Genomic DNA, 27,176 nt, shown 5'->3' with positions numbered 1-27,176 from the left:
GAAGCATCCATAGTCATCAAGACCAGCTTCATTTGGTTCTTCATTCACATGACCTGTGGCTTCCATGCATGCTTTTACAGTTTTACCCCTACACCCGTCAATAAACAGAAAACAAGGGAAAGACAGGTTAGGTACACAATTATAAAACACCTCGGTCAAAAAAGCGCACGTATTTTTTTTTTTTATAAAACCGACGATATAATTTTCATTTCATGCCATATATTGTTGGAACTTACTTGTGTTATGTGGGACTGCCAGTCCCACATTGCCCATACACCTTTTGGAACAACTCTTTATAAGTGAGTTCACTCACTTATAGTTTGAATTGAATTAGGCCAAAGTCATGGACCTTGGGCCTTAGACTTGGAGAGTTTGGGTGTATATATTAAATGTCAAAGATGGGCCTTGGACGAAAAACACAAGTTACGTTTTTGATTTTTTGGACAGTTTCATTCAGTTTTTTTCTGAACAGTTGCATTCGGTTTTCTTTTAACAAAAACTGATAAGCATGAACGGTTGGGAAGTTCAAATGATGCCATTATATATATGGCAATAGAATCAGAAACTGAAGAGAACAACACAACCAATTCGCCAAGAATCCGAGTTCTAGTGCAAGAACTTGAATTAGATAGTTGTATCCTGCAAGATAGACGTCCAAGGACTGCTGCACTGGTGTAGGGACGAATTTTTGTCTTAGGAGATTGCTTCTGCAAGCCTCTATCTGCAAGAAACAAGTCAGTGATTTGTGTGTTTATATATAATCTCATTAAGTGTTTATGTTCATATATATTGTGTTTGTGGTTGAGCTTTTGCATTTGAAATAAAACTATGCAAATTGTTATATAATATACACTTGACGTTTGATTGGTTGTAACATATATTACTCAGTATAAGGGATGAAATATTTTTCCTTTACAAAAGTGCAAATTTTTTTTAACGCAGGTCGTAATTTAGTCAAATAGTCATTCATAGAAAATGTAACTGAAGCAACAAGGCAGAATATCTGGGAATAGCTTACAGTCAATTTTCAGAATCCATCTTCCAGCAAAAATGGCCATGCAAGTTTTGAATGTCCTGGCATATGCACCGTCTCCATCCAGGGCTGCAATCACATGTGTAACATCTGGTCTCCAGGTCTTTGATACAGTTGCACCAGTCTTCTCAGCAAACTTGTTTAAAAGAAGCTGCACCATTCAGATAAAATATATAAGTTTCTGATACAGCAACCAAGATATTAAGTTTATACAGTAGAACATCTCAACAATGTTCTCGTAAATGTTTTCCATCTTGAGATAAGCCTTTGCGGACTACAAACAGCATAATGTTATTAAAATTAAATCAGTGATTACCATTTTCCACAATTCTTGTTTTCATGCAGATATATATACAGAAAATGAAAACAAAATAATAATTTTACCACTACCAGGTCAATGAAAGCCAAGCAAAGAAGGGATCAATATCGTTGGAGAAAGATTCAACGATTATCCCACATATGCACCATAATTGTCCCCATTCCCGTCATCAAGACTCCATACTAACGTGTAACCAAGTAAATCTTGAAGAGCCGGCAACTTGACACTCTCCCCAACATCAGCTGTCTCAGAAAACTCTGCCTCTTTAACCACAAGGACAAAACCATGTCAAGCCTTATCCTTGGATTGGCAATAGTGACCAATGCTATGGAATCCATCAGGTATTTCTGCGGGCTTATAAAATCTTACACTTTTTTTTCTTGTCCTCTGATGGAGTGCAGGCCCAGATAAACTTAAATTTGGTTACCTTGGAAACCCCTATTTCTCCGAGATTGATTCTTCCAGAAGCAAAACCTTCACCTGAGAATAAAAATACATCCCTGAATGATCATTTAGAAAAGTAGTCCAAATTTCCATTTAAATAAACAATTGGAATCACAAGAGCTATGAACATATATAGATTTTCACCATTCAAGACTACGAATTCTGAAGCATTCAGTGTTTCTCATTGATTGTATAATCCTTAGTCGTACTTGAAAAGATTCTTTCTGAATGCTCAGCTGCAACATAGGTGAATATGAAACGAGCTACTTAAATTGAAGCTTTTATTAAGAAAACAAAGAAGAAATACACCATAATCTAGAAAACTCACAATTAACAACATCAAGCACACTAATCACCCGAAAAAAGATGAAACCATCCAAACACAAGGTGAAGTTCAAAATATGTTGCGTCACCTAACAAGTAAATTTTCAACTCGTAATTCATTATTCAAAGGTATTAACAGATGAAATCAAACACCAGATTTAACAATTGAAGAAGGAAAGATTAAACGAAGAAAGCTTGAGGAAGAAGAAGGCTCGAACTCTTTGTGTCTATTTTATTACAAAAATGAATGAATGTTAAAAACAATACAGAGAGGGAAAAGTCTTATATATGTACTTCTAAAACTACTTAGCTTATCACATAAGCTAACATAAAAGCTATGCTGATGTGGATGCTGATGTGGCAATTGCTGACATGTCTATACTCAATACCCCTCCTCAATCGTAACTGGGAAGTCCCAGTTTGAGATTGCCAGTATGTCGAAGAAAATCAGGACCATGTAAGCCTTTAGTGAGAACATCTGCAACCTGATCTTTAGTAGAAACATATTGAACAATCAAATCACCCTGTTGGACACGTTCCCGAATGAAATGAAAATCCGTTTCTAAATGTTTAATTCTGGAATGCTGCACTGGATTTAAACTAAGGGCAATTGCTGATTGATTGTCACAATATAACAGAGGAGGATTAGGCAGTACAACACACAAATCCTTTAAAATCAACCTAAGCCAAGCAATGTCAGCAGCTGCATGAGCTAAGGCCTTGTATTCAGCTTCTGTGGAACTCCGAGAAACAGAATGTTGTTTCTTAGACTGCCAGGACACAGGATTAGCACCCAAGAAAATTACATAACCAGTAATGGACCTCCTTGTATTAACATCAGCTGCCCAATCAGAATCACTATAACCTTTGATTTGCAGAGCAGTTCCAGCAGTAAAAGTCAAGCCACAGGTCATAGTCCCCTGAAGAAATCACAATATCCTTTTAACCAAACCAAAATGCACATCTGTGGGAGCACTCATGAATTGACAGACATTGTTGACAGCAAAGGCTATATCCGGTCTGGTAAATGTCAGATATTGTAAAGCGCCAACAAGACTGCGAAAGAGTGTAGGATCAGATAGTAATTCCCCTTCAGCAACCAGAACAGAGTTATGTGGCTGACATGGTGTAGAACAAGGCCTACAATTGTCCATCCCAGCTCTATGTATCAGATCTGTGATATACTTTTCTTGATTCACAAAGATATCACCATTAGATTTATAGTGAATTTGTAAACCGAGAAAGTATGTAAGCTGACCCAAATCCTTAAGATCAAACACCCCAGCCAAATCATCTATCACAGATTGAATGAATACTGAATTGGAACCAGTGATGATAATATCATCAACATACAGTAACAGAATGACCACATTTGTACTCACTTCTTTAACAAACATGCTGGAATCTGAGAGAGACATTTGAAAACCAAGAACAGTCAAATAGCTTGTGAATTTGGCATTCTATGCCCGTGGAGCCTGCTTTAAGCCATATAAAGACTTGACAAGTTTACATACATGTGAAGGATGCGCAGAGTCGACGAAACCTTGAGGTTGTTTCATATAGACCTCCTCATGTAATTCCCCATGTAAAAAGGTGTTCTTAACATCAAGTTGCCTAAGAGACCAACGATTTGTAGCTGCCAACGCAAGAATAATCCTCACAGTGGTATGTCGAACCACAGGACTAAAAGTTTCTGTATAGTCTAAACCTTTTTCTTGACTAAACCCTTGGGCTACTAATCTAGCTTTATATCGGGAAATAGTCCCATCAGGATGTCGTTTGATTTTATAGACCCACTTGCAGCCAATAACATTCTTATCAAAAGGAGAAGGAACAAGGGTCCATGTACCTTGAGCTTGTAAAGCATCGAACTCCTCTTGCATTGCTTTCTGCCAGTGAGGAATTTGAGAAGCAATCCTGAAAGTGGAAGGCTCAGAGACATCAACAATGTCTGCAAGAAATGTAAACCCTCCAGAGAAATGATGACTGTCATGTAATTCCAAGGATTGAAGGTGAGGAAACAGTGTAACAAGAGCATTATAGTCTTTCCGGGTTATAGTACCAGTCTTCAACCTTGTCTGAATACCAGGAGGGACAGCATCAGGTGATAAAGCTTCAGAACCCAAAGGAACAGTCGCAGATACCACCACTTCCAACTGTCGAGGAGACTGGACAGGCACCACAGGGGAATGGGAGAGAGTAGCATCTAAAAAGGAATCCTGTACATGGTGTTCAGAAGGAGAGGGCCTGGAAATTGGAGTACCAACTGATGTATGAGAAGAGGCAGATACATGTGGAGTAGCAGTACTGGAAGAAGCAGGTCCTTGTCTCGGAGAAGAAGAGACTAAATTCACAACAATAGGTCGTGGAGACACATTGGTAGTATTGACAGGCCCAGAATTATCACACTGTGAAGAAACTGAAGGACTAGCAAAAGGAAAACAGTCCTCATCATGAATAACATGCCTTGAGATTAGAAGCTTGCCTGTAACCCGATTATAACAAATAGCACCCTTATATCCAAAACAATATCCCAAAAATACACATTGAGAAGATCGAGGTTGAAGCTTATGAGCATTGTAAGGTCTAAGATAAGGATAGATAGCTGAACCAAAAATTCTTATAGAAGAGATGTCAGGTGTTTTGTGGAATAAAATGCTAAAAGGAGACTTCATCCCAAGATTGTGAGCTGGCATTCGATTAATCAGAAACACAGCATGCACAACAGCATGATACCAAAACTTAAGAGGCAATTTTGCAGCAGTCAGCATAGTAAGAGCAGTCTCAACAACATGCCTATGCTTCCGTTCCACTAAACCATTTTGTTGTGGGGTGTAAGGGCAAGAAATAAAGTGTAAAATACCATGAGTATGAAGATAGTCCTTAAAAACATTACTCAAGAACTCACCACCACCATCAGTTTGAAGAACTTTGATCTTACTATTAAATTGATTCTCAACATAAGCACAAAATCGAACAAAGATACCAAAAGTGTCTGATTTATTCATTAAAGGGAATAGCCATACAAATCGAGTAGCCTCATCTACAAATGACACATAGTATCGAAAACCCTCAAGAGAAGTAACAGGTGAAGGTCCCCAGATATCACAATGCACTTTATGAAATGGAATATCAACTCTATCTAGCTTTTCTGAAAAAGACAATTTTCTCATCTTGCCACTAAGACAATCAGAACACACATGAGTAGTTACATCACTAGCTACTAAAACCTGAGAACTTTGTAACATGGCTGCGAGAATGTCATTAGAAGGATGGCCCAACCGATGATGCCACAAGGAAGACTTAACAATTTTTCCTAATAACGCAGAAGAACAAAGAACACCTGGAGTCAGTAGCTTGGGGAACACATGTACAGGAATCTGAAACAAATCATTATTGCTACTCTGTCCTTGGTAGAGTACCACCCCTGTGGCCTTGTCCTGCACAAAGAAGGTTAAATCATCACAGATAAACCAACTGTGATTATCTTTGCACAACTGCTTTACAGAAAGAAGATTAACAGTCAACATTGGAACATGTAAAACATTACGAAGATAAAGATTATGAGGAGAATTTTGAATAGTCACAGTGCCAATATTGTGAACATCCAAACCTGTACCATTCCCAACAACAATCTTTTTATCTCCATTATAAGGAACAACAGTTTCTAATAGAGTAATATCAGGACTCATATGATGAGAAGCCCCAGTGTCCACTATCCAACACTCACCCTCAGAAGCAGATTGTGTAGGTAACTCAGGCACATTTGATGACATAGTAACTCCAGGAATATCAGAGAACATATTAGACTGTGAAGCCTGAGTCATAAAGGCAGGAGCTGGTGAAAACCCTGAAGAAGAAGACTGCACAGAAGTGTTACCGGGAAAACCATAAGGAATATGATATGCAGGAGAAGGTCCCGAAGAAGGATACTGAAAGACAGAGCTTAAATCCTGATAAGCATAATTGGCACTGAGAGAAGGAGGTGGAGGAGCCCTCTGATAAGAAAAATTTCCCCTGTGTCGACAGTCAACTGCAATGTGACCCCTCTTTCCACAAATCTGACACTCCTGAGGTGGTTGAGTATTGTCATTGCGATACAAACAAGTGACTGCAGTATGTCCTTTCCTTGAACAAATCTGACACTCAGGAATAACCTCGTGCCTATTTGATGTATTGCCAGACCACATATTACCATTTCTAGAACCATTAAACTTGGGTTTAAAACCCCCTGAACCTCTGCCTTTATAACCTGTAGTATTGCCCTAGGAACGATGGCCTTGACCACCAAAAGCATTCCCATTAGGGGAAAAATTATTTCCAGGAAACCCACTAGACATCTGAGAGAAACCAGATGGTTGAGAAAAACCAGGAGGTTGTGAAAAGCCAGAAGACTGAGAAAAACCAGGAGGTTGAGAGAAGCCAGGAGACTGAGAAAACCCCCCACCTAAAGAACCAGGAGCAACAAAACCATATCCATAATTTTGAGGAAACTGAACTGCAGACCCTAAAGCACTAGAAGAACCAGAAGAACTCGTCATAGGATTACATGTAGGCAAACCAGCATTACCATACATTGCAGCCATAGTATGAACAAGAGACTGCATCCGAGTCTCAAGATTCTTTTCAGCCCCTAACAATTGTGCCCGAAATTCCTTCAGTGTAATTGGTGTTTCTCTGGCTAGAATGACTGTGCGAATGATGTCAAAATCAGGTGGAAGACCAGTCAATGCTGCTATAACAATATCATGATCGGAGACTTTCTCACCAGCAGCAACAAGTTTATCTTTAATGACCTTCAACCTCAACAAAAACTTGTCTACACTATCACCACCTTTCTGAATAGTGTGCAACTCAGCCTTCAAATGATTAATACTAGCACTAGAAACAGCCATATATCTGTCTTGTAACGCAACCCAAGCCTCATGAGAAGTTTTACAACCCACTACATGCTCCATAGCATCATCACTAAGTGTAGCAATGAGAAGACTTAACAAAGCCATATCAGCCTTAATCCAATCTCTGTAGGCAGTATTAACTTCCTTGGTAACACCTAACTCAGGAGTCAAAACATATTTAGGAGGACACACAGAATCACCAGTAAAGTGATCAAACAAATCATACCCCCGAAGAACAGAACAAAACTGAAAATTCCATTTGATGAAATTATCATCATTCAGTTTGATAGTCAACATCCCTAAAAGACTCTCCAACTTCACCGATTCAGACATGATTTGGTAAGAAAGAAGTAATTACAGAAAAACCCAGATGAAACCAAAATAACCCAGATGAAAAACCTCACAAAATCTGGAAACCAGAAAACTCTTCAATCAAAACTATCAGATCTTGATGAACACAATGGTTATCGACCTTAATTCATCAAACGACATCGGCCTTCAGAACAAATTATTATCAACTCAAAAGCACTATCATCATCAAACGAAGCAAGTTTGGCATCGGCCTTCATCATTTCAGAAATCAAGATTGTAACAAATAGAACTATGATACTGATTCCAAAAAAAATACCCAAAAATTCACCTTCACAAAATTCGTGAAACAGCAAAGATCAGAGAAAACCTCGAAGAGACGGAGCAACGGAAATCCGTCCAAGATCAAATGCGCGAGCAAAAAAGGCTCTGAGATACCATATTAACAGATGAAATCAAACACCAGATTTAACAATTGAAGAAGGAAATATTAAACGAAGAAAGCTTGAGGAAGAAGAAGGCTCGAACTCTTTGTGTCTATTTTATTACAAAAATGAATGAATGTTAAAAACAATACAGAGAGGGAAAAGTCTTATATATGTACTTCTAAAACTACTTAGCTTATCACATAAGCTAACATAAAAGCTATGCTGATGTGGATGCTGATGTGGCAATTGCTGACATGTCTATACTCAATAAAAGGAAGAACAGATAAACCCCAAGTTCTATAGCATTGAAATCAGCGATCATGTGCTAAAAAAAAATAGACCCAAACTATTAATACCTTGCCGAATCATTTGAAAATGAATATCGACGGAGCTTGGATTATGGCCAAGGATCTGGGTGGCTTCGGGGGAATTGTGCGCGATGAAATGGGCTGTTTCTTGGCTACAAAATGCGGTCACTATGTTGATGTCTTCTCTCCCCTACAAGTGGAAGCCATGGCAATTAGAGAAGGTTGGTTTGGGCGTTATCTCGGGGATATCAAAACATTTTATTTGAGTCCGACTTGCTTCGGATTGTGGACAACTTGAAACATACTTCCACCAACCTGTCCTTGGCTGGCCAGGTTGTCGAAGATATCAAGGCCTTTCTCTCTTCAATATGAAACTTCATTCACCCATACAGGTCACCAAACCAACGGAGTTGCTCACCGGCTTGCTCGAATTGGTGTTGCTTCTAGTCAATTTAACAAATGGTTCGATTCCCCCCAAGTGTAATCGTTGATTTACTTGTTGAGGATACTTTATCGCCTTAGTTGGCGTTTTGTAATACCTCTATTATATCAATCTGAACTAATTTATTAAGTAATTCTTGTTATAGTAATAGTAACGGATTAAATAACGCAAACCCATGTTTTTAACTGGTTTTGGATAACCCTAATCATATAATTTCTTAGTTTTCATCAAGCAAGGTGCCACATTAGTAATCATCAAGCAACACTTATCACATTTCAAAATCACCCCTTCGGATTCCTAGCACTGTCATGGTCATCAGCCTCCTAATCTATGACCGCCTCTTCATTTCGTTAGTCCGGCGTTACACGAAAAACCCTAGAGGAATCACACATCTGAAAAGAATGGAGTTGGGTTGTGATGTACATCATGATCTTTTGTTCATTGCTTGTTTGTCCGAACTGAAAGGGCTGATCAGCATCATCTTCAGGACAGGCGCCAAATCTTCTGCATCCATTTTGTGTGTGGTTTCTATCGTTGATTGATACGTGTTAAGTTTATGATAACAAAGTTAAAAAGAACTAATTTATTAACACATGTTAATCAATGGTAGAAGCCACTACACACAAAATTAATGCAGATATTTGAACTCAAAAAGTGCCTCTCACAGAATCACAAATTTTCATTCTGCTGCCACAGTTGGTTTTGATTCCAAAATCTGATCATGGATAAGGAGATGTTTAAAAGATCATTTATCTTTGATCAATGAAAACCCTATTAAGATTTTCATGGCGCAAGAAACCACTTTCTCTTGTGAAACTCTTAGTATTTAGACTACGGACATATGTTATATATGGAAGTGAGATCCATCTAAAACTCATCCATGCGAACATGCCTTATTTAAAGAAAACATGCAGAAAATATGCTTCGTATGTGTCAACAACAATTATCCTTTTATTAATCACGTAATGAATGTTGCAGACACGGAAATTTATGATTGTAGGCTATAAAAATGGATCAACGTTTGCCCACCATACTGTCAGATTCTTACTAACATAATTATCCAGCACCCTCCTGAAAATCTTCATGGAATCTTCACCATGGCTAATCTAGGTTTCTATTTTATAATACATTTCAATTTTGATGACACGTTGATGTGGAGTGATAGATAAAAACGTGAACAATTTTATAGGACTCGCATCTTCATGAACGGCTTAACTATATGATTCCACGAGACTGATATTCCATAAAAAAAACAAAGAATGACAGTAACATGAGGTTAATTCCAACTTCTAAATTAGATTAATAGCATGTGGCCTACCAAAATTAGGACGAAATTACAGACACGTGGCGAAGATATGATGATTATCTTTGTTTTTCTCCATTTAACTTTTTGGTTAATTTTGATTTTGCATGGGAATTATCAAACTTGGGATCGTTTTCCAGATTTAAAAAATGAGGCTGCTTGTCAAAAGAGAGGTTCCAAATCTTTCGATAATTTGTAGTTGTGAGTTTGTTCTTGTTAATTTGTAGCATAAGTCGGCCTTCTCTTTTGTTTTCTTGTTTAGGGTTTCATTAGTTTAAAAGGACAAAAGGCCTAACATGTTAGAGTTGAAAATGATGTGGGTCAGTCTAAAGTAATATTCGTTTTTAATCTAACAGCTGATTTATTCACTCTACACAAACAATAATAAATTTAATATCATATACATACATTTAAGAAATTAATAATAAATTTAGCATCAAATGTACATTTAAGTAATTTAATTTCTTTGCGAATTTTACATGATTGATTATGGGTTCGATTTTTGGCGTAAATGAACCACACTATATTAGCAGGGAAATGATGAAATATCTCTATGAATTTTCTCAGCCCCTGGAAGAATAGTAGAAGGTGAAGGAATACGGTCTTAAAGAAATGCCAGTAATAGTCAGAAAGAGGCTTAGCAAGAATTCGAAAGTGGGGATGGAGCCTTAGCCTTTCACTAATAGATAGAAAGAAGTGTCATAGTTGCTCAACCTAACTATGCAAATATTTACATGAATTTTTTTAGTGTGTTGCTGAAATTTTGTCATATAAAAATTAGATTTTTTTTACTGATCGATAAATTGAATTTTTTATCATTGTCCAATCAGGCACATATAGCAAACAGAATCATAATATCCAAAGGAAAAAGTTCCAAGAACAGTGTCTGTTGAGCACCTATACTCCTGAGCTTTTCTTAGATAAAAACGTAGTGCCTTCTATATGTGTTCTATTTTAGATTCCAAGAAAAGTCAAGCGGCGCACTTGGTTCTGGCAAATTGATCAACAATTCAGACTTGCGAATCAACCCATGATAAATCAATTATTCTAGTTGCCACTAGCGTTCAAAGTTCATCTATTGGTCATAGAGAACACCTCTTGTCATTTTTGTCACGACTTAACCACCAGCTGATCCCCTTCTAAAAAAATAGGTAATGTAACTTCTTTGCCAATTGATAATACTAGTAAAAACAATACTTAAAGAATCAAACTATAGAATCGAGTTGTTTTTAGAATTTTTGTTTTCTTCTTTAAAATAATGCTCAATAAGTAAATTTCTGATTCAGGGAGATTAAATTTTGAGGGACTTATTTGTTAAAAGTAACATTGTATAAGAAACTAATAATTCTAAATTAAAACTATTACTAGCTGTGACTATCAATGTGAAAGGAAAATAAATCTAGAATGTTGGAGCTGAGTTGGAAGGTTATTGGTTAGCCTTATACTTAACTGACCTGTCCCAAATTAACTTTATAAATAGCTATGAGCTGATCGCATAACTTTCAAAGCCCCCAAGTCCATATTAATTTCATCAAACACTTGATGGCGACGGTTGAAGAGAAAGGCTTAGCAGACGATCACACACAAGATGGGACTGTGGATCTCAAAGGTAGACCAGTTTTAAGATCAAATACTGGGAGATGGAGAGCTTGTTCCTTCATTGTAGGTATGTGATAATGTTCATAACTTATATCCTCTTTATATATTCTAAAGCTTCACATAGCTAGCTACGAGAAAAACTTGCATATCTCTATTTTATACACATGTGCTGAGTTTATTTCGCTCCAACCTTCTGTCACTTGACAAGAGAGAGAGAGAGAGAGAGAGAGAGAGAGAGACTCAATAAGTGTGTATGATCACAAGTACGGAGTACATATAATTTTTTCTCCTGATCTGACAACAAAATGATCCTCCATTTCAATGTTTGACCAATCAATATGTGCATGAGTGGGTGATTTTTTAGGGTATGAAGTGTTTGAGAGGATGGCATACTATGGAATTGCATCAAACTTGGTGATTTATTTAACAACGAAGCTGCATGAAGGCACAGTTACCTCTGCAAACAATGTTACCAACTGGGTTGGCACTGTTTGGATGACACCGCTTTTGGGCGCCTATATAGCAGATGCTTATCTTGGTCGATATTGGACTTTTGTTATTGCTTCAGCCATATATCTTGTGGTACAAAATTAACTCAATCTACAAACATATTATCTCATTTTTCGTGATAGAACTTGCATATGAACCAAATGGTAATTGTTGAACAAATCACACTGTTATTTGATCATGTTTGCTCAGCTGTGATCACACATTGGTGAGGTGCAAGCAAACTTTTGTTCTTTCTGAAAAGTGGGGAAGGAGATTCAAACACAATATATCGTTTGCATGAGTAAATTATTAACTACTTCAGTCACAAACTCCTAGGAGCAAACTTAAATTAGTCGTTCATGAGTCCGAAGTTTGATTAACTTTACATGATTTGTGTTTTGCTTCATCCCAAGGTTATATCAGTTGAGTTTCATTAGTTGATTTCTATAATATGCTTCTTTATGATATATGAACATCTCAAATTTTGTTCCTTTCTATAAACTTTTTTTGGTTTTGTAACTAGCTTTTTAGCCAAAATTATCTTTGAAATTGGCGTAACTTCTTACTTTGGTCCCTAAAATTTAAACCCAATAGAATTGGTCCCTGAGTTTGTCCATCATCAGTCATTTTGATCCTTCTATGAAAAATCCTCGTTAAATAAGGAAAAAATGGCAGAATACCCTCAATTTTTTGTCAAGTCATTTTGGTCCATTCCTTATTAAGCCAAGGGTATTTTTATTATTTTAATTCTTATTTAGTAGAGATTTTTCATGGAATAACCAAAATGATTGACGGTGTACAAACTAAATGATCAATTCTATCGATTTCAAATCTTAAAAACTAAAGTGAAGAATTATGTTCATCTCATAAATCATTTTAATTAAAAAATAATTGTAATTTTACTTGTAATTTTTTAACAAAAACACTTTTGGCCGTTAGGATAAACATTCACGTTAATTGACAACTATTTTGCCATGTTTTTCAAGAAAATGTGTTTGTCAGAGTATATTTTGGGAATAATTGGTCGTGTGATCACACATCTCAAAGCTTCACATACCCCACCTTGCCTGCATGTCTAACTTTTTCCTATCTAGTTGTCAATTACTGTAAGATAGCGTTATTCAAACCCTCATTTTTTACCTTTCATGTACGTTTGTTAATTTTTTATCACTGATCTTCTTTAATTAATCTGATTCGACGATCGGAATTGAAAAAAATGTGAAAAGTAAAAATAAATATGTAGATAACATTATAAAAAGATTAGTTGGGCAATGAAATTTCCTATTTTAGAAAGTTCTGAGATTATAATAATTTTACATATTAAGAAAATTCATAATTTCACAACCATTCCTAAGAGAGAGAGGAAACTAAAAGTTTTCGCTTTTCAGTCTATTGTCAAATTAAGGTTTTTTAGTCAAAATGGTTTTGAGATTTGCATAACTCTTCATTTTGGTCCCTGAGATTTGAAATCAATAGAAGTAGTCCCTAAATTTGTCCATCATCAATCATTTTGGTCATTCCATGAAAAATCTCCATTAAATACGGTTAAAATGACAAAAATATCCTCAAATTTTGTCAAATCATTTGGCCCATTGTTTATTAAATTGAGAGTATTTTTATTATTTTGATCCTTATTTAATATAAATTTTCATTGAAGGACCAAAACGATTGATAGTAGACAAATTCAAGGACCACTTTTATTGATTTCAAATCTTAGGTACCAAAGTGATGAATTGTGCAAATCTCAATGATCATTTTGGCTAAAAAGCCTCAAATTAATCACACACTTTCGCATATGCAAGTTTAAACGCATGACATTGCATAATTAGCTTGGTATACTGTCATTATGACGTTTCAGTTGTTAATAAGTTTCACTGCTTCTTTAGCTTTTTCATGTCAAATCAACTATAACCAACTAATTGTTAACCTACTGGTTCTTCTCTCATGAATATTGAAAGAGATTTCAAGTTTAAATCATCTTCTTTGTAGATACGAGATCGTATCACGATAACTATTTCTTTAACAATATATGCATTTCCTCATTATTGTAACATAGTACCAAATTTGGGTCATAATCTCCTTTTTGTTACCAATTAGGGTATGTCCCTGTTAACCCTAGCAGTATCAGTACCTGATCTAAGACCACCCTCATGTGCCCAAGGAATCAAATATGAAGATTGTGACAAAAGAGCCTCACCATTCCAAGTGGCCATATTCTATGGTGCACTTTACATAATTGCCATTGGAACTGGTGGGACCAAACCCAACATCTCCACCATGGGAGCAGATCAGTTTGATGAGTTTGCGCCCCAAGAGAGGATCCAAAAGCTCTCATTTTTCAACTGGTGGATGTTCAGCATCTTCTTTGGAACCCTTTTCTCAAACACATTCTTGATTTACATACAAGACAAAGTTGGATGGGCCCTGGGATATGGTCTCCCGACACTTGGCCTTGCAATCTCTGTTGTGGTGTTTTTGTTGGGGACTAAGTTTTACAGGCACAAATTGCCTTCTGGGAGTCCATTTAGTAGGATAGCTCATGTGCTTGTGGCAGCCATAAGGAAGTGGAGGGTGGCAATCCCAGATGACCAAAAGGAGCTTCATGAGTTGAGGTTGGAAGAGTACACAAAGGCTCGGAAATTCAGAATTGACCACTCCACTTCCTTGAGGTAAAAACTCAATGACGCATCTTTGTTATTCCAGTTGTGATTAACGAATTCCTACTATGCACATGTCATAATGGGAACTGTTTATTTTCTTAATAACCATTTAAAGATATATAGTCCTTTATATGTATAACATAAATGGATCGAGTCGTGAAGAAGATCTTAATTAGCGATATAATCAATAATGTAGTTAGTAAAAATGGTAAAAATAGTTTCATTTTCTGGCAAAAAGCCTTAGTGATCACCCCTAGCATTGCGTTAAGTGCAGATTTCTTGACAAAGCGGCCGTAAAGAGCGGACCAACCTCGCCGTGGATGCTATGTCCGGTGACACAAGTGGAAGAAACCAAGCAAATGGTCAAAATGATCCCAATTCTAGTAGCAACAATTGTACCAAGCATGATGTTAGCTCAAGGAGGAACATTATTTGTCAAACAAGGCACAACCCTAGACAGAAACATAGGGCCTCATTTCGAGATCCCTCCGGCGTGTCTCTCAGCATTCATAACAATCTTCATGCTGATAAGCCTCGTGGTGTATGATCGCTTCTTCGTTCCATGGATCCGGCGCTACACAAAGAACCCTAGAGGGATCACATTGCTGCAAAGACTAGGCATTGGCCTTGTGTTGCACGTTTTGATCATGATCACAGCTTGGTTAGCTGAAAGAAAGAGACTGAGTGTCGTAAGAGAACACAAACTGTTTGGGCCAAGGGACACACTTCCCCTAACAATTTTCGTTCTCCTCCCTCAGTTTGCTTTGCTGGGAATTGCTGATTCCTTCGTTGAAACGGCTAAGATAGAGCTGTTCTATGACCAAGCACCAGAAGGAATGAAAAGCCTTGGGACTGCATACTTCACTACCAGCTTGGGAATTGGGAGTTTTGTCAGTAGTTTTCTTCTTTCGACAGTTTCGAAGATCACCAAGAAACATGGTCGGGGTTGGATTCTGAATAACCTAAACATCTCTCATTTCGATTACTATTACTTGTTCTTGGCCGCCCTGAGCACTCTCAACTTGCTCTTCTTTCTGCTCGTCGCAAAGTACTTTGCTTATAACGCAGACCCAACAGAATCAAAAGGCAACTTTGCCATGGAAACTTCGCCGAGCAAACCTTCGGCTCAAGCTTCTACCGAAGCCTCAAATGCTTCACTCATAAGCTGATGACAAGCTTCATGTCCAAGCTATCATGCTCTCATGTAATATAAATTTGAAGAAAACTTTCACAAGCTAAACAGGCTATTGTTGGGCAGATAACACAACAGTATTCGATTGCTAGAAGTAAATAATTCAAAATAATACTTGATATGAACAAAAAAAACTTCTCAGGAACTTTGAAATTTTTAAGTCTGCAGGAGAACACACATCTTTAAAGGCATCTGAATCACTTACGTAGAGATATCGGAGAAAATGCCGTAGAGATTGCATAAACCTAGCTACAAACTAAAATCTAAATGCAGGACGTCAACATCTTATCAAACAGATCCCTATCCAAGCACAATACGACTAGTACAATCTATCACAGACTATTGCATTGAATGTTTTGTCAACAGACAAAAGGCTGTAACTCGCATCTTGCAATTGATTCCAAGAGCCATGTGTGACCGATGATTTGTGATCCAATTTTTGCAGCTATATCCTGGGCCTCATTTGACCGTTGCCAAAGGATTGAAACTTCTTCCCCCAACTTGCAACCTTCTGGTGGGTCGAGGTTGTATACAACTAGTGTCCTTGAAGCTGTATGTTCAAGACAACTTCGTTCCATCACTTCTTCTGAGCTGTTGAAAACAGTGCCTCCTGCTACAATGATCAAATCTTGAAGATCTTCCTTTCTATCCAGTACAAAATCACCAGCAAAATAGAAACTCAAACCATTAAAGAGTTTCAGATCCTGCAAAGGAAATAATCCAATAACTAAGATCAGTTAGTTACCAAAGATTTGCATAATTGAATAGAAAACTAAAAGGAAAGGTGCTCGAAGTTGACCATATAGCATAAGCATGGTAATGGAGAAGCACGCAATGACATTATTTAAGTTCAATTCATACAATCTGACTTTGTGCCCTCAAGTGTTCTTATTTCCCTTTTCTGATATGAACATTAAATTTTAAATGCATAAACTGCCAACCGAGGACTTGATGAAATGGTTGTCTTATATTTATGACATGGTATCGTTTACAAGCAAATAGATTATTGGGCAGAAATTGTAGTTGAACAGATTATCAATGAATGTGCTCAAGATGATTAAAGTTAATGCATTTTCACAAAGTATTCATCAGAGGAACTTACATTGTTTGTTGCCCGAAGCCTGCCAGTTTTTGGGCCATCACAGCATCCATAGTTATCAAGACTAACTTCATACGGTTCTTCATTCACATGATCTGTGGCTTCCATGCATGCTTTCACCCCTACACCCATCAATAAACAGAAAAAGAGGGACAGACAGGTTAGGTGATAAAACACAATTATAAAACACCTCGGTAAAAAAGTGCACATTTTTTTTAAACACAGGTCGTAATTTAGTCAATAGTCATTCATAGAAAATGTAATGAAAGCAACAAGGCAGAATATCTGGGCATAGCTTACAGTCAATTTTCAGAATCCATCTTCCAGCCAAAATGGCCATGCAAGTTTTGAATGTCCTGACATATGCACCATCCCCATCCACGGCTGCAATCAAATGTGTAACATTTGGTCTCCAGGTCTTGGACACAGTTGCCCCAGTCTTCTTGGCAAACTTGTTTAAAACAAGCTGCACTCCAGAGAAAATATATAAGTTTCTGATACAGCAAGTTTATACAGTAGAACATGTTCTTTACACCACAAAAACAAAAAACAAAAAACAAAAAAAAAAAAAAAGGTTGGCATGACAAATTGATTCTACTGGGAGACCTCGAGGCCCTTAGTTCTCCAGTCCATCTCAACAATGTTCTTGTAAATGTTATCCATTTGGAGATAAGCCTTTACAGACTGCAAACAGCATAATGTTATTAAAACTAAATCACAGAATACCATTTTCCACAATTCTTGTTTTCATGCAGATTATATAGAGAAAATGAAAACAAAATGATAATTGGACCACAACCAGGTCAATGAAAGCCAAGAAAAGAAGGGATCAATGTTGTTGGAGTGATGTTTTCTAAGATTATCTAAAGACAACTTTCCAAGTCTTCATGACAACATGGAACCAAGTGACTAATAAGGAGAAATTCTTTTCGAACTAACCTTTTCTTCAGAAGACAAACCGGATGGGCATATGATCCATTGATTCATTTCATTTGGAGCTTCCAAACTGTTGGACGGGAGACAGATTCTGTGTGCAGAATGAGAGAAAATCAGACATCAAATTAAACATTGAAAGAAAGAAGTAATATCCAACGGCAATATTACTAAGAAAAGAAAAGTACTTTCCAAGCTTTTTCTTTGTACAGACTAACAGTAGTAAATAAAACATCTTGAAGAGCCAAGAGTGAAATATAGGGACCAAAATACAGGAATTCTACTTGCTTCAACAAGAGAATGAAGTCTTACTTGGGCTTCCCATAATTTGACTTCTCCCCGGGAAATTTAGTTGAACGATGAGCTGGACATAGCAGCAGAAAGTTTTCCTATATAATGTTCAAAAGGACAACGTTAACCATTATTTAAGGCTTAACAGACATTGGCCACCAAAACAACTTGTATTAAATAATCTAAAAGGCTATAACAATAAAAGGACACGAGAAACAAGTTGATTACAAATATATGCTACTACATGTAAAAGAAGATAATAAATACCTTGTCCCAACGACATTTAGAAATTTCAGTTGCACAGGTAACATGATAGCTTCTTCGGCAGGACTTTACAAAGCATCCCAAAGCTGCTCCCTTTAGCCCACATTTGGTGCATTTTAGTTTTGCACCCCTTGAGACTTCTGCCTTCAATCCCTTAACATTTTCACCTTCGAAATACACTTGCGGTGCCCTGAATTTCAAAATCCATAGTATGTTTATCTAGTAGGCTAGTAGCACATAAGGTAATTAACAACAAATAGATCAAAGTAAAATAGCAATCATGTTATTGAATAGGTAAAAGTGAACTGACAATAATGTTCTTACAGTTATAGAAATCAGACAAAGATTCCAAAAACAGAAAGTAACTAAGCAAATTATTATTGCTAACATAGTAACTTAATGCCATTGAGCAGAAACACTAAAGTCAAAAGGCTCAGTAGAGAGGATTTTGTGTTTTTTTTATATAAAATTTGTTTCATTTTATATGCACAGGAAACATAACATACATTATATGCCCGTCTTTGAAAATACAAAATATTTTCTGTATAGTTGAAAAGTACACAGAAAATCAAGAGTATCTTTCGGAAAGAGAAAACATCCATATATGGACTAGACAACGCTAACTACACTAGACCAAAATTATCATCATTACTGCTTGAACATACCAATCAATGCATATTCTGTGAACATGTATGACATTTGAAGCATTTGCCTCATCTCCCTCTACCAGTCTCTCTTTAGAATAATGCAACATTGGCCCTGTAACCTGAAATATTTCATCAATTCAACTGAGTTATATGTTACCAACTTACCATGTATGCAAAAAGACACAAAGATTAACATAACTAACCTCCAAGATCGTAGAAGACTGACAAAATACACAAATTGTTCTCTTTGTGAATGATTCATTAGGTGGTGTACTGAACTTATGTTCAAGCTCAGAATAAGTCTCTAAAACTGGCTCATACTTTATTTTCTTTCTTAAATGACCATCAATTTCAGTTGCACAACTATCATGTCTTTTCTGCCCTACTCTACCATCATCAATTTTGCTGATCGATCTCCTGACCAAAGAATTTTCTGAAATCTGAAGAAAGCATTACATAAAAATATATATAATTAATCTAATCATAAGACAGTAAAATTTATGGCATTAGTAAATTAAAAAACCATTAAATCCTTACTTGCTCACAGCGCCGACCACAGCTATCATTATCTGAACATTTGGCATCACCAAATGAAGGAGGACTGTTGGGCAATGACTGTGCTGCGTGATTCATGTCTCTTTCTACAATCATGCACTCGTCGAGTCCACCAGCTCTTATTTGACAACTTGGTAGTTGTGAATTGGGGTTTCCCACTCCGCTTCTAGCAAAATCTAATACCTTGCCATTAGCATCTATTGGCATGCTACACTTATCTACTTTGTCATTGTTGCCAACTCCATCAGCTACAGAACGATTCAAACTACAAGGAGCGCAAACTCGTTCATGAGCACTTGATGAATAGATGGATTGCCCACTGTTTGAATTACCTCCTTGGTCATTGTCAAATGGTTCTATAGTCATTTTCCCAGCAAAACTGATATTAGGCAAAACAGGGTGTTGCTCCAGAATGGTTCTAACATCTGCATTGATCAAAACCAACACACAAAGCTAAAACATTATTGTCTGCATGGAGTTTAGACACCATAGTAACTTCCAAATAAGGGTATTTACACATTAAGCTTGTACCGGAAGAAACAGGCTGGAACAAATTGGCACAGAAAGACGCATCCAAGCTTTTGTAGATCGCTACTATGTTTTCCATGAATGGCACAGGCCTGAGATCTACCAGCCCACAAAACCAATGCATCAGAAATAAAATTAATTGGCTTTAATTACTTGTTTCCACAATAAACTGTTTTGGGAATTCATCAAATAATGTCCTAGCAAGAACATCCATAAAAAACAATTATTTCAGCCATAAATAATATAATTTCTTCAACTAAAAAAGAAATACCTTGGTCCGCAACCTGAGCTTTACAAACCGGGCAACTCGAACTGGGTATGCAGCAACTGCAAGCAATTCAAAAACCCAGTACAGAAAAAACCCTAAAGTAAGAATCTTGAGACAGAAATTGATCAATTATTAGGAGAAAAAATAAGAGAGAGAGAGAGAGAGAGAAGACGCACTTGCAGAAAATGTGATCGCATGGAAGCAACGTCGGTCGATTAAGCAAATTCAAGCTGAACCCACCAATAAAAACACAAAAAATGCAAAACCCATTTCAGGCAAAGCCTGTTTGCTTCAAATAAATCAAAATAAAATTCAATTCGAAAACTTGAAATCTTGAAAAAAGAAATGGAATTTAGGGGAGCGAATCGAACCAGAGGGGACACTTGAGCTCGAGACCCAGTTTCTGGAAATGGAGAACCCACGGGTTCATCATCGACCTGGTACTGCTACTGTCGCTGCATTTTCGGTTAGGAATTGCATCCACCATTGAAACGGAGCTTCGGAAACTCTGAGAGAGTTGCAGGGAGAACTAAAAAGTGAGTTCTTCGGGAGGAGCTTGGAGTATTTAGATGTCTTCGCAGATGGTGTGTTGGAGCGGCGGAGGACACGTGTACAGTGGTGATTTGTCTGCGGAAGAGGAAATGGGCGGGGTGATGGATTTGAGTCGAACGGTAACGTTTCAAACTCGCGCGCTTTTCCGGATTTGGTTTTTAGAGACTCCCGCCTAAGCGGTTGGATCTTGCCGATATTTTGACTTTTCCTATTTTTGGTCAGATATCGCCGATATATCTACATCTCGCGAGTAATTTCATTTCTCAGCTTGGCTTTTATTGCATGCGGTGGGACGCTTCACTGACATGTAATGGTCATGACTTATTTCTTTTCATTTGAAACTAAGTGATTTTAGGTTTGAATCTGATGGATGGTGAATTCGACATCAAATTAAGTTGCTTATTATGTGACTTAACCGAATTTTCCCTTTAGTTAAAAATATCAAAAAAAAAAAAAAATTTAATAAAACGTCATAGTTGAAAATGATTATTTTTTTATATAAATATTTATTTAATTTAAAGGTTGCCATAGTCATTTATATGAATTCAATGAATAGACAATTCGTCGCAATGATAATTGTCAGTTTATTTGATATATATGGATTTCTAAAATTTGAATTTTCTACCACTTTCATGCATCCAACCATTTACAATTCTATTAATTAACAAAAAATTCAAACTTTAGATATGAAGGTGATACATAAGAAAAAAAATGTAGTAAAGTGTGCTTTTCGAGATACTTGATAGTAGTAAAACAGACATTACCCTAATACTAATAAGGACAATAAACTCTTATGATTATAACATTTGTATGGTAGAATCATTGTCACGCCATCATTAAAAAAAGGAAATGACTTCTTATATGTAAAGAGTAAAGTATTATCCTATGAGAAGTTTCTTTTTCAAAACGCTTTTTCTTAATACATTAATATTTACACTAGAGGTGGAAGAATAAAATAGTATCCAATTTTGTCATCTACGATATTTGAATATAAATTTTTTTACTTACAAGCTATTTTATTCTATGAAATTTGTGTCTTTGAAATGTAAAGATTGTGATTAATATTTATTGTTAATTACTTGAATATAAACACACAAATTTCATCTGATTCTAAAGCAAATTAGGTTGAACATTGTCACAATTTGTAGATACAATACATAAATAAATAAATAAGCTTCTGTCATTTGTTTTATTTTCTTATAGCCTGTTCATCACATTGACCGTCATTCCCTTCCTCCGCCGGAACGTTCTTTCTCCACGGCCTCATAGATGTCCGTCGCAGCCAACTGTGCAGATGGTTCATTAGTTTCTTCAATGATCTGTAATGTATCAACTACATTGTAAGACGCTTTTTCGAAGACCGTAGTTTGAGGACATGGTTCTTTAATCAATGGTGTTGTTTCTGCACTAGAGGCAGCTTCAGCTTTGTCCATGGCTACCACACAACCCTCTGAAGGACTTAAAGCATCATCCTCGAAAGACTCAGTTACGCGCTGTGATTCAACAGTGCGTGGTTCAGCAAACGATTCTGTTTCAGCATTAATGGCAACTTCCGGTTGCACAGAAGCATCCAAAGAACTTGTAACATCTTCCCGAAAAGATTCAGATGCATTTTCGGACTTCTCCATGCATCCAGGATCATATGTGGCCACTTCGTGCTCCTCCGGCTCTGCATAATCTTCTAAAGAGCTTATAACATTTTCAGCAAAAGACTCAGCCGGATTCTTGGATTGGTCCGCATATGGTTCTGTATCCAATGGTTCTGATTCAGCGTTAAGGGCATCTTCCGAACCATATGTGGCTACTAAATTCTCATTTGAAGAACAAGCATCATCCTGAACAGAGTCGGTAGAAATCTTGAACTTCTCCATGCATGGTTCTTCTGCATTCAATGGTTCCGATTCTGCATTGGAGACGCCTTCTGAATCATCTGTGACTACTGCATCCACCTCTGAAGAACTACGATCATCCTGGAAAGATTCAGCGGCGAACTTGCATGGTTCCTCCTCCCCTGATTCTAGTTCAGAAAGAGGCTCTTGGTCCATACGTGACTCTGAATTCTCAATCTCCAGCAGCTTTTGGATTGCTTCGGCAGCAGACTCTATAGCCCATACATCCTCGCTGACATCTCTACGCAAAAGGAGTCATGAAACTGTTTTAAGAAATCAACCAAAATGCATTCTTTTCTAGAATGGCTGCAGATGCACGCTAAATGATGATTTTTGCAGTTAGCACATGTGAAAAAAATGGCCACAAGCAATACCTTTTTGGATCTAGTCCAGCCGAAAGCAAGGCCGATTTCATGAGATTTATGAGAAACAAAGGGTTGTTGGAGAAGTATCCTCCATACGCTGAGATTTCCACCAGAAATTGCACGTCCAAAACAAACTGCTCCATGAAATATAAACAAAGGGAAATAAATTGAATGAACAAGGATGATGATAAAATGGACTAGTACACATGGTTGATAGCACTTCTCGAAGCATAAGGGAAAGCAAAGCAAAATGGAACCAGAGACCTGCTTCGAGTTGAAAGGATGCTCTTCCATCATATTCTCGCTATCGGTATCCCAGATCTCTTTGTTGTTTGGAATCCAAGCAAATGCGGTCTCTATGAGCTCCCTTAGTAGCTCCATTAACCAATCAATTTCAAAGACATTGTCTTCGGACAGCTTTTCCAGTTTCCGAAGTTCTAAAAACAGTACCTGATAATGAGACATCAGAATCGAAGGCGTATAAGCATCGTATAATCTAGTTCACAAACAAGAAGTTTTGTACCAATAGGAGTTAGTAACTCTGGGGGAAATCAAAGGAAAATTGCTGAAACAGTGAATGAATAGTGACACCACTCTTCAAGTTATTTAAATGAAAACAAAATCAGCACAATTATCTAATTCGCAAAGTCACCTGAAAGGCAAGAGAGGGCATCATTCCCTGGAACACACAAGACTCACCCTGGTCGTCAATGCAATTTTCGGGAGTAAGGTTGTCACTATTTCTTAGGGACATAATTTTAAATATAAATTGCTCACAATAAAGATCTCTGAGACGACCAGAAGCCTCCTGAATCAATGAGATACAACTGTCAAGTTCCTTCGCTTGATAACCATCTGGAAGGGTTTTCATTGACTCAGAGTTGATGTCACTGACACCCTTGAAGATACTTCTAACCATATTGGAGAAGAGTTGCTCGAGCGATGACAGATTGGCTAGTATTGAAACCTGTTGCTGCACTGACTCGGCCAAGTATATTCTTGGATTACTTTTTTCTGTAACGGTCACCTTGCAGTTGATGGCTATCTCAAGGATGTCTACATACTTTTTGAAGAGATTCATAAGTCCGCTAACGATTGATCCTTCGATTTGAAGGGAAATTAATGGGGTGACATCTAAATTGATAGACTGGAAGGGAAAGAAAAAGTTGAGTGAGAAAAACATCATACAAGAAAGCTAAACTTTGCTGGGATTTGGTCGAAAATCTATTCAAAGAAAAAATGATACCTGCAGCAGAGTTACAAACTTCCTGCCGCTGTTTGTGAGCAAGCAATATTCTGGTTGTTGGCCAACAACCATGGAAGAGCACCCTTCATTCATGATTCCAGATACAAGATATCTTCCCAAAACCCAAGCATCAGTTGCTGTAAAGATATCGACGACTTTCTTAAAATGGTCTAGGTGTTTACGCAGAACCTCTTCGATACAAGGGCGAATGTACTTGATCAAGTACGGCCGCAACACTAATCTCTGACTTTCCAACAAAAAGCAAAAAGACATTGCAAACTGCACAGCTTCTACTGCTGTGGACAATCCACCACTTATTTCTGATATGGATTTCACATACTTGTCGAAACAAGCACCAAACAATTTTGTTTCTCTACGAGCCCACTGGATAAGTTCTGATGCATAAGAAGACGTCTCCCCATATAACATCACAAAACTTCTTGCTGCTTGAGAAATCATAGAGAACACAAACTTTGAAAGCTCCCTGATATAAACCCTATTCAAAAACGATTTCGAAGCCTGCAAATTGAGTGTCCCAGACGCAATGCGCGAACGGTAATACTTGATCAACAATTGTGTTGCGAGATGGCTGTCACTCAGTCTGCAGAGCCCCACCAGCGCTTTCTGAAGTTCCGGCGCAGCTATTCTTGGATTTTCAGCCACCATTGTCAACTGCTTTGTAACCAAAGCCTTCCTCTCGGAAATTTCAGTACTGAACAACCTCAGCTCATCCACCGGGCGACCTTCCTCAAACTGCAACCTCTGGAAATTCTCGTCCTCCAATTCGAGGATGGTCAATGCTTCATCGATTCTGTTTTCAGACAAGAGAGTGTCCAAGGTTGCTAAAACATCATTTGCATGATCCCCCAAGTTGGTGATGGTAACTGGTTCTGAAAATTCCGAATATTCGGGTTCTTCAATTACCAAGTCTATAGTCTCCTTTGATAAAACCTTCAAATATATGCCATCTGTAAGTTCACTTACAAGCCTCTTTTGGGTCACTACATGGTTCTTCAGTTGCTTCAACTCATTTTCCACAAGCCCTACTTCTTCAAATATTCTACAAAAATGAAAAATAAAACACATTCCCACTTATTTTTGCTGCCAAATATTCACCTCAATTCACTGTTGCTATTGACTTCAAACTCAAGAAAAACTACGTATAAGTAAAGATAATTGCACAATAAAAAGGAGAATTTTCAATAGAACTGTCACACCGCCACCTAGTGCTACCAATCCACAGGTTATGATATGAGTACATTGCCGTCGATTGGTGAAAGTTGAACGATTGGTGAAAGTTGTAAGTTTGGTGAAAGTTGAACGATTAGTGAAAGTTGAAAGTTTGGTGAAAGTTGACCGATTGGTGAAAGTTGAAAGTTTGGTGAAAGTTGAAGGCTTGCTTTGTATGTATTTTGTATGTGTTTCATGTGTGTCATGTGTTCACTTGTGTTCTGTGTGTGCTTCATCTCTATCATGTGTTTTGTATGTCCTTCACATATGTACGTGTTTTACATGTGTTTTGTATGTGTGTCTTGTGTGTTTTATGTATTTTGTGTTTGTACATCTCTATCATGATTTTCATATTCTTCCATAGTGTTTCATGTATCGATTTAGTGATTTTTCAATATTTATCGGAATTTAAATATTTTTAAATTAAAATGTTCAGAAAATTAATTTACGATAGTCTACATAATTTTTTTTTAAAGTTAATTTAAGAAAAAAAATTAGTTTAAGTTCATTCTTTAATAATTCCTGGTTAAAATTTTAGATCAAAAGGATTAGAGCAGAAAAGCTATTTTTAGGCTAAAAGCTAAATTTTCCGAACTAAAAAAATTTGGCTTTTAGCTAAAAAATTTAGCTTTTAGCCCAAGGGTTGAAGATGATCTTATAAATTTGTAACACATGGATTGATAACATTATGTGATGATTTAACCTTCATACTCAAAACTTTCTCTAAAATACATAATTTATACTCTGCTGAATAATTAGGAAAGATGTATACCTAGACCTTTTTTAGAGTGATTGTTATACTGTCACGTACTATTTCCAATTCATTAACTTATAACACATGAATTGGTAACACTGCCAAACTCAAAAATTTCCCCACAAAAGTTTATACCTGACGAAGGCCGAATAATTCGAAAAGATGTGTTTGTGAAATTCTTCGCCGGATGCAGCCTTTAGCTCCAGGAGTTCTGAACACAGATGCTTAATTCCCTATAATCAACACCATATTATATTAAATGAACCTTTTTCCTCACATTTTCTCGGAAACCAAACAGAAAGTAATCAACTAAATCAATTAAACGAACAGAAAGAACTGACCTTTCCAGTCATGGATTGAAGGTCGGACTCCTCGTCGTCTCCGTCGCTGGACACGGAGGACAAGTCAGAGGCGGTGTCGGACTGCGTGGAGTTCTCCATCTCCGGCAGGTCCCGGAATCGGAATCTGGAAGAAGTGGAAGAAGATTCCATTGAAACTGGCTTCCCATCACCCAAACGGCCCCGTATTCTCCAATGGAGGATATAAAGGAAGCAGCAGCCATTGGAAGCTGCTCAAAAATCCAGCCTTTTCCCTTGGACTCTCTCTCGTCGTTTCCTACTTCTGTTGGCGCGCGCGCTTTGGTTTCTTCGTTCATATGCTGAAACGACTTCGTTTCGTACTTCCCATTTCCATTGCCAGCCTTCTGCTTGTGTAGCAAGCATTTTATTTATGGGAATGTTTAGGTGACGATTTGCATACTTTCACATGACGTTCTGTGCTAATTATAAACAAACATGTTAGGTTTTT

At 37.2% G+C, this 27,176-nt stretch overlaps 3 protein-coding genes across 3 annotated transcripts; 1 reads left to right on the top strand and 2 right to left on the bottom strand.

The window, feature by feature from the left end:
* Window positions 1-11,350: 11,350 nt before the first annotated feature.
* LOC137724083 (protein NRT1/ PTR FAMILY 5.2-like) lies at window positions 11,351-15,725 on the top strand. Its single transcript, XM_068463019.1, has 4 exons — window positions 11,351-11,474; window positions 11,772-11,989; window positions 13,994-14,565; window positions 14,831-15,725. Exons 1-4 carry the CDS (start codon window positions 11,351-11,353, stop codon window positions 15,723-15,725), a joined length of 1,809 nt encoding a protein of 602 aa, XP_068319120.1.
* Window positions 15,726-15,891: 166 nt separating this feature from the next.
* LOC137726934 (BRCA1-associated RING domain protein 1-like) lies at window positions 15,892-20,842 on the bottom strand. Its single transcript, XM_068465888.1, has 13 exons — window positions 20,705-20,842; window positions 20,510-20,563; window positions 20,337-20,392; window positions 20,069-20,164; window positions 19,520-19,962; window positions 19,186-19,422; window positions 19,001-19,101; window positions 18,339-18,525; window positions 18,093-18,169; window positions 17,787-17,874; window positions 17,148-17,313; window positions 16,851-16,969; window positions 15,892-16,452 (listed from the first exon to the last, which is right to left on the bottom strand). Exons 1-13 carry the CDS (start codon window positions 20,818-20,820, stop codon window positions 16,108-16,110), a joined length of 2,085 nt encoding a protein of 694 aa, XP_068321989.1. The 5' UTR covers window positions 20,821-20,842; the 3' UTR covers window positions 15,892-16,107.
* Window positions 20,843-22,077: 1,235 nt separating this feature from the next.
* On the bottom strand, window positions 22,078-26,860 carry LOC137724463 (exocyst complex component EXO84B-like). Its single transcript, XM_068463203.1, has 7 exons — window positions 26,711-26,860; window positions 26,505-26,602; window positions 24,386-25,445; window positions 23,792-24,286; window positions 23,404-23,589; window positions 23,149-23,273; window positions 22,078-23,015 (listed from the first exon to the last, which is right to left on the bottom strand). The coding sequence occupies exons 1-7, from the start codon at window positions 26,858-26,860 to the stop codon at window positions 22,109-22,111; spliced, it is 3,021 nt and encodes a 1,006-aa protein (XP_068319304.1). The 3' UTR covers window positions 22,078-22,108.
* Between the last annotated feature and the right edge of the window lie 316 nt (window positions 26,861-27,176).

Source organism: Pyrus communis, chromosome 2 (genome assembly GCF_963583255.1).
Source record: "Pyrus communis chromosome 2, drPyrComm1.1, whole genome shotgun sequence".
Lineage (NCBI taxonomy): Eukaryota > Viridiplantae > Streptophyta > Magnoliopsida > Rosales > Rosaceae > Pyrus > Pyrus communis.
The sequence above is the reverse complement of the archived record's forward strand: the minus strand, read 5'-3'. Positions and strand labels throughout refer to the sequence as shown.

Bases quoted from the DNA above. Each gene is read 5' to 3' on its own strand.
- LOC137724083 (XM_068463019.1), top strand. From the start codon at position 11,351: ATGGCGACGGTTGAAGAGAAAGGCTTAGCAGACGATCACACACAAGAT. The intron at 11,475-11,771 runs GTATGTGATAAT...GTGATTTTTTAG, and splicing joins AGCTTGTTCCTTCATTGTAG to GGTATGAAGTGTTTGAGAGG. The intron at 14,566-14,830 runs GTAAAAACTCAA...CGTTAAGTGCAG, and splicing joins GACCACTCCACTTCCTTGAG to ATTTCTTGACAAAGCGGCCG.
- LOC137726934 (XM_068465888.1), bottom strand. From the start codon at position 20,820: ATGGTGGATGCAATTCCTAACCGAAAATGCAGCGACAGTAGCAGTACC. The intron at 20,393-20,509 runs GTGCGTCTTCTC...AATTGCTTGCAG, and splicing joins TGCGATCACATTTTCTGCAA to TTGCTGCATACCCAGTTCGA. The intron at 18,526-19,000 runs GTATGTTCAAGC...TTTGAAATTCAG, and splicing joins CACAGAATATGCATTGATTG to GGCACCGCAAGTGTATTTCG.
- LOC137724463 (XM_068463203.1), bottom strand. From the start codon at position 26,860: ATGGAATCTTCTTCCACTTCTTCCAGATTCCGATTCCGGGACCTGCCG. The intron at 25,446-26,504 runs GTATAAACTTTT...TCATTTTTGTAG, and splicing joins AATTATTCGGCCTTCGTCAG to AATATTTGAAGAAGTAGGGC. The intron at 24,287-24,385 runs GTATCATTTTTT...TTTCCCTTCCAG, and splicing joins AGTTTGTAACTCTGCTGCAG to TCTATCAATTTAGATGTCAC.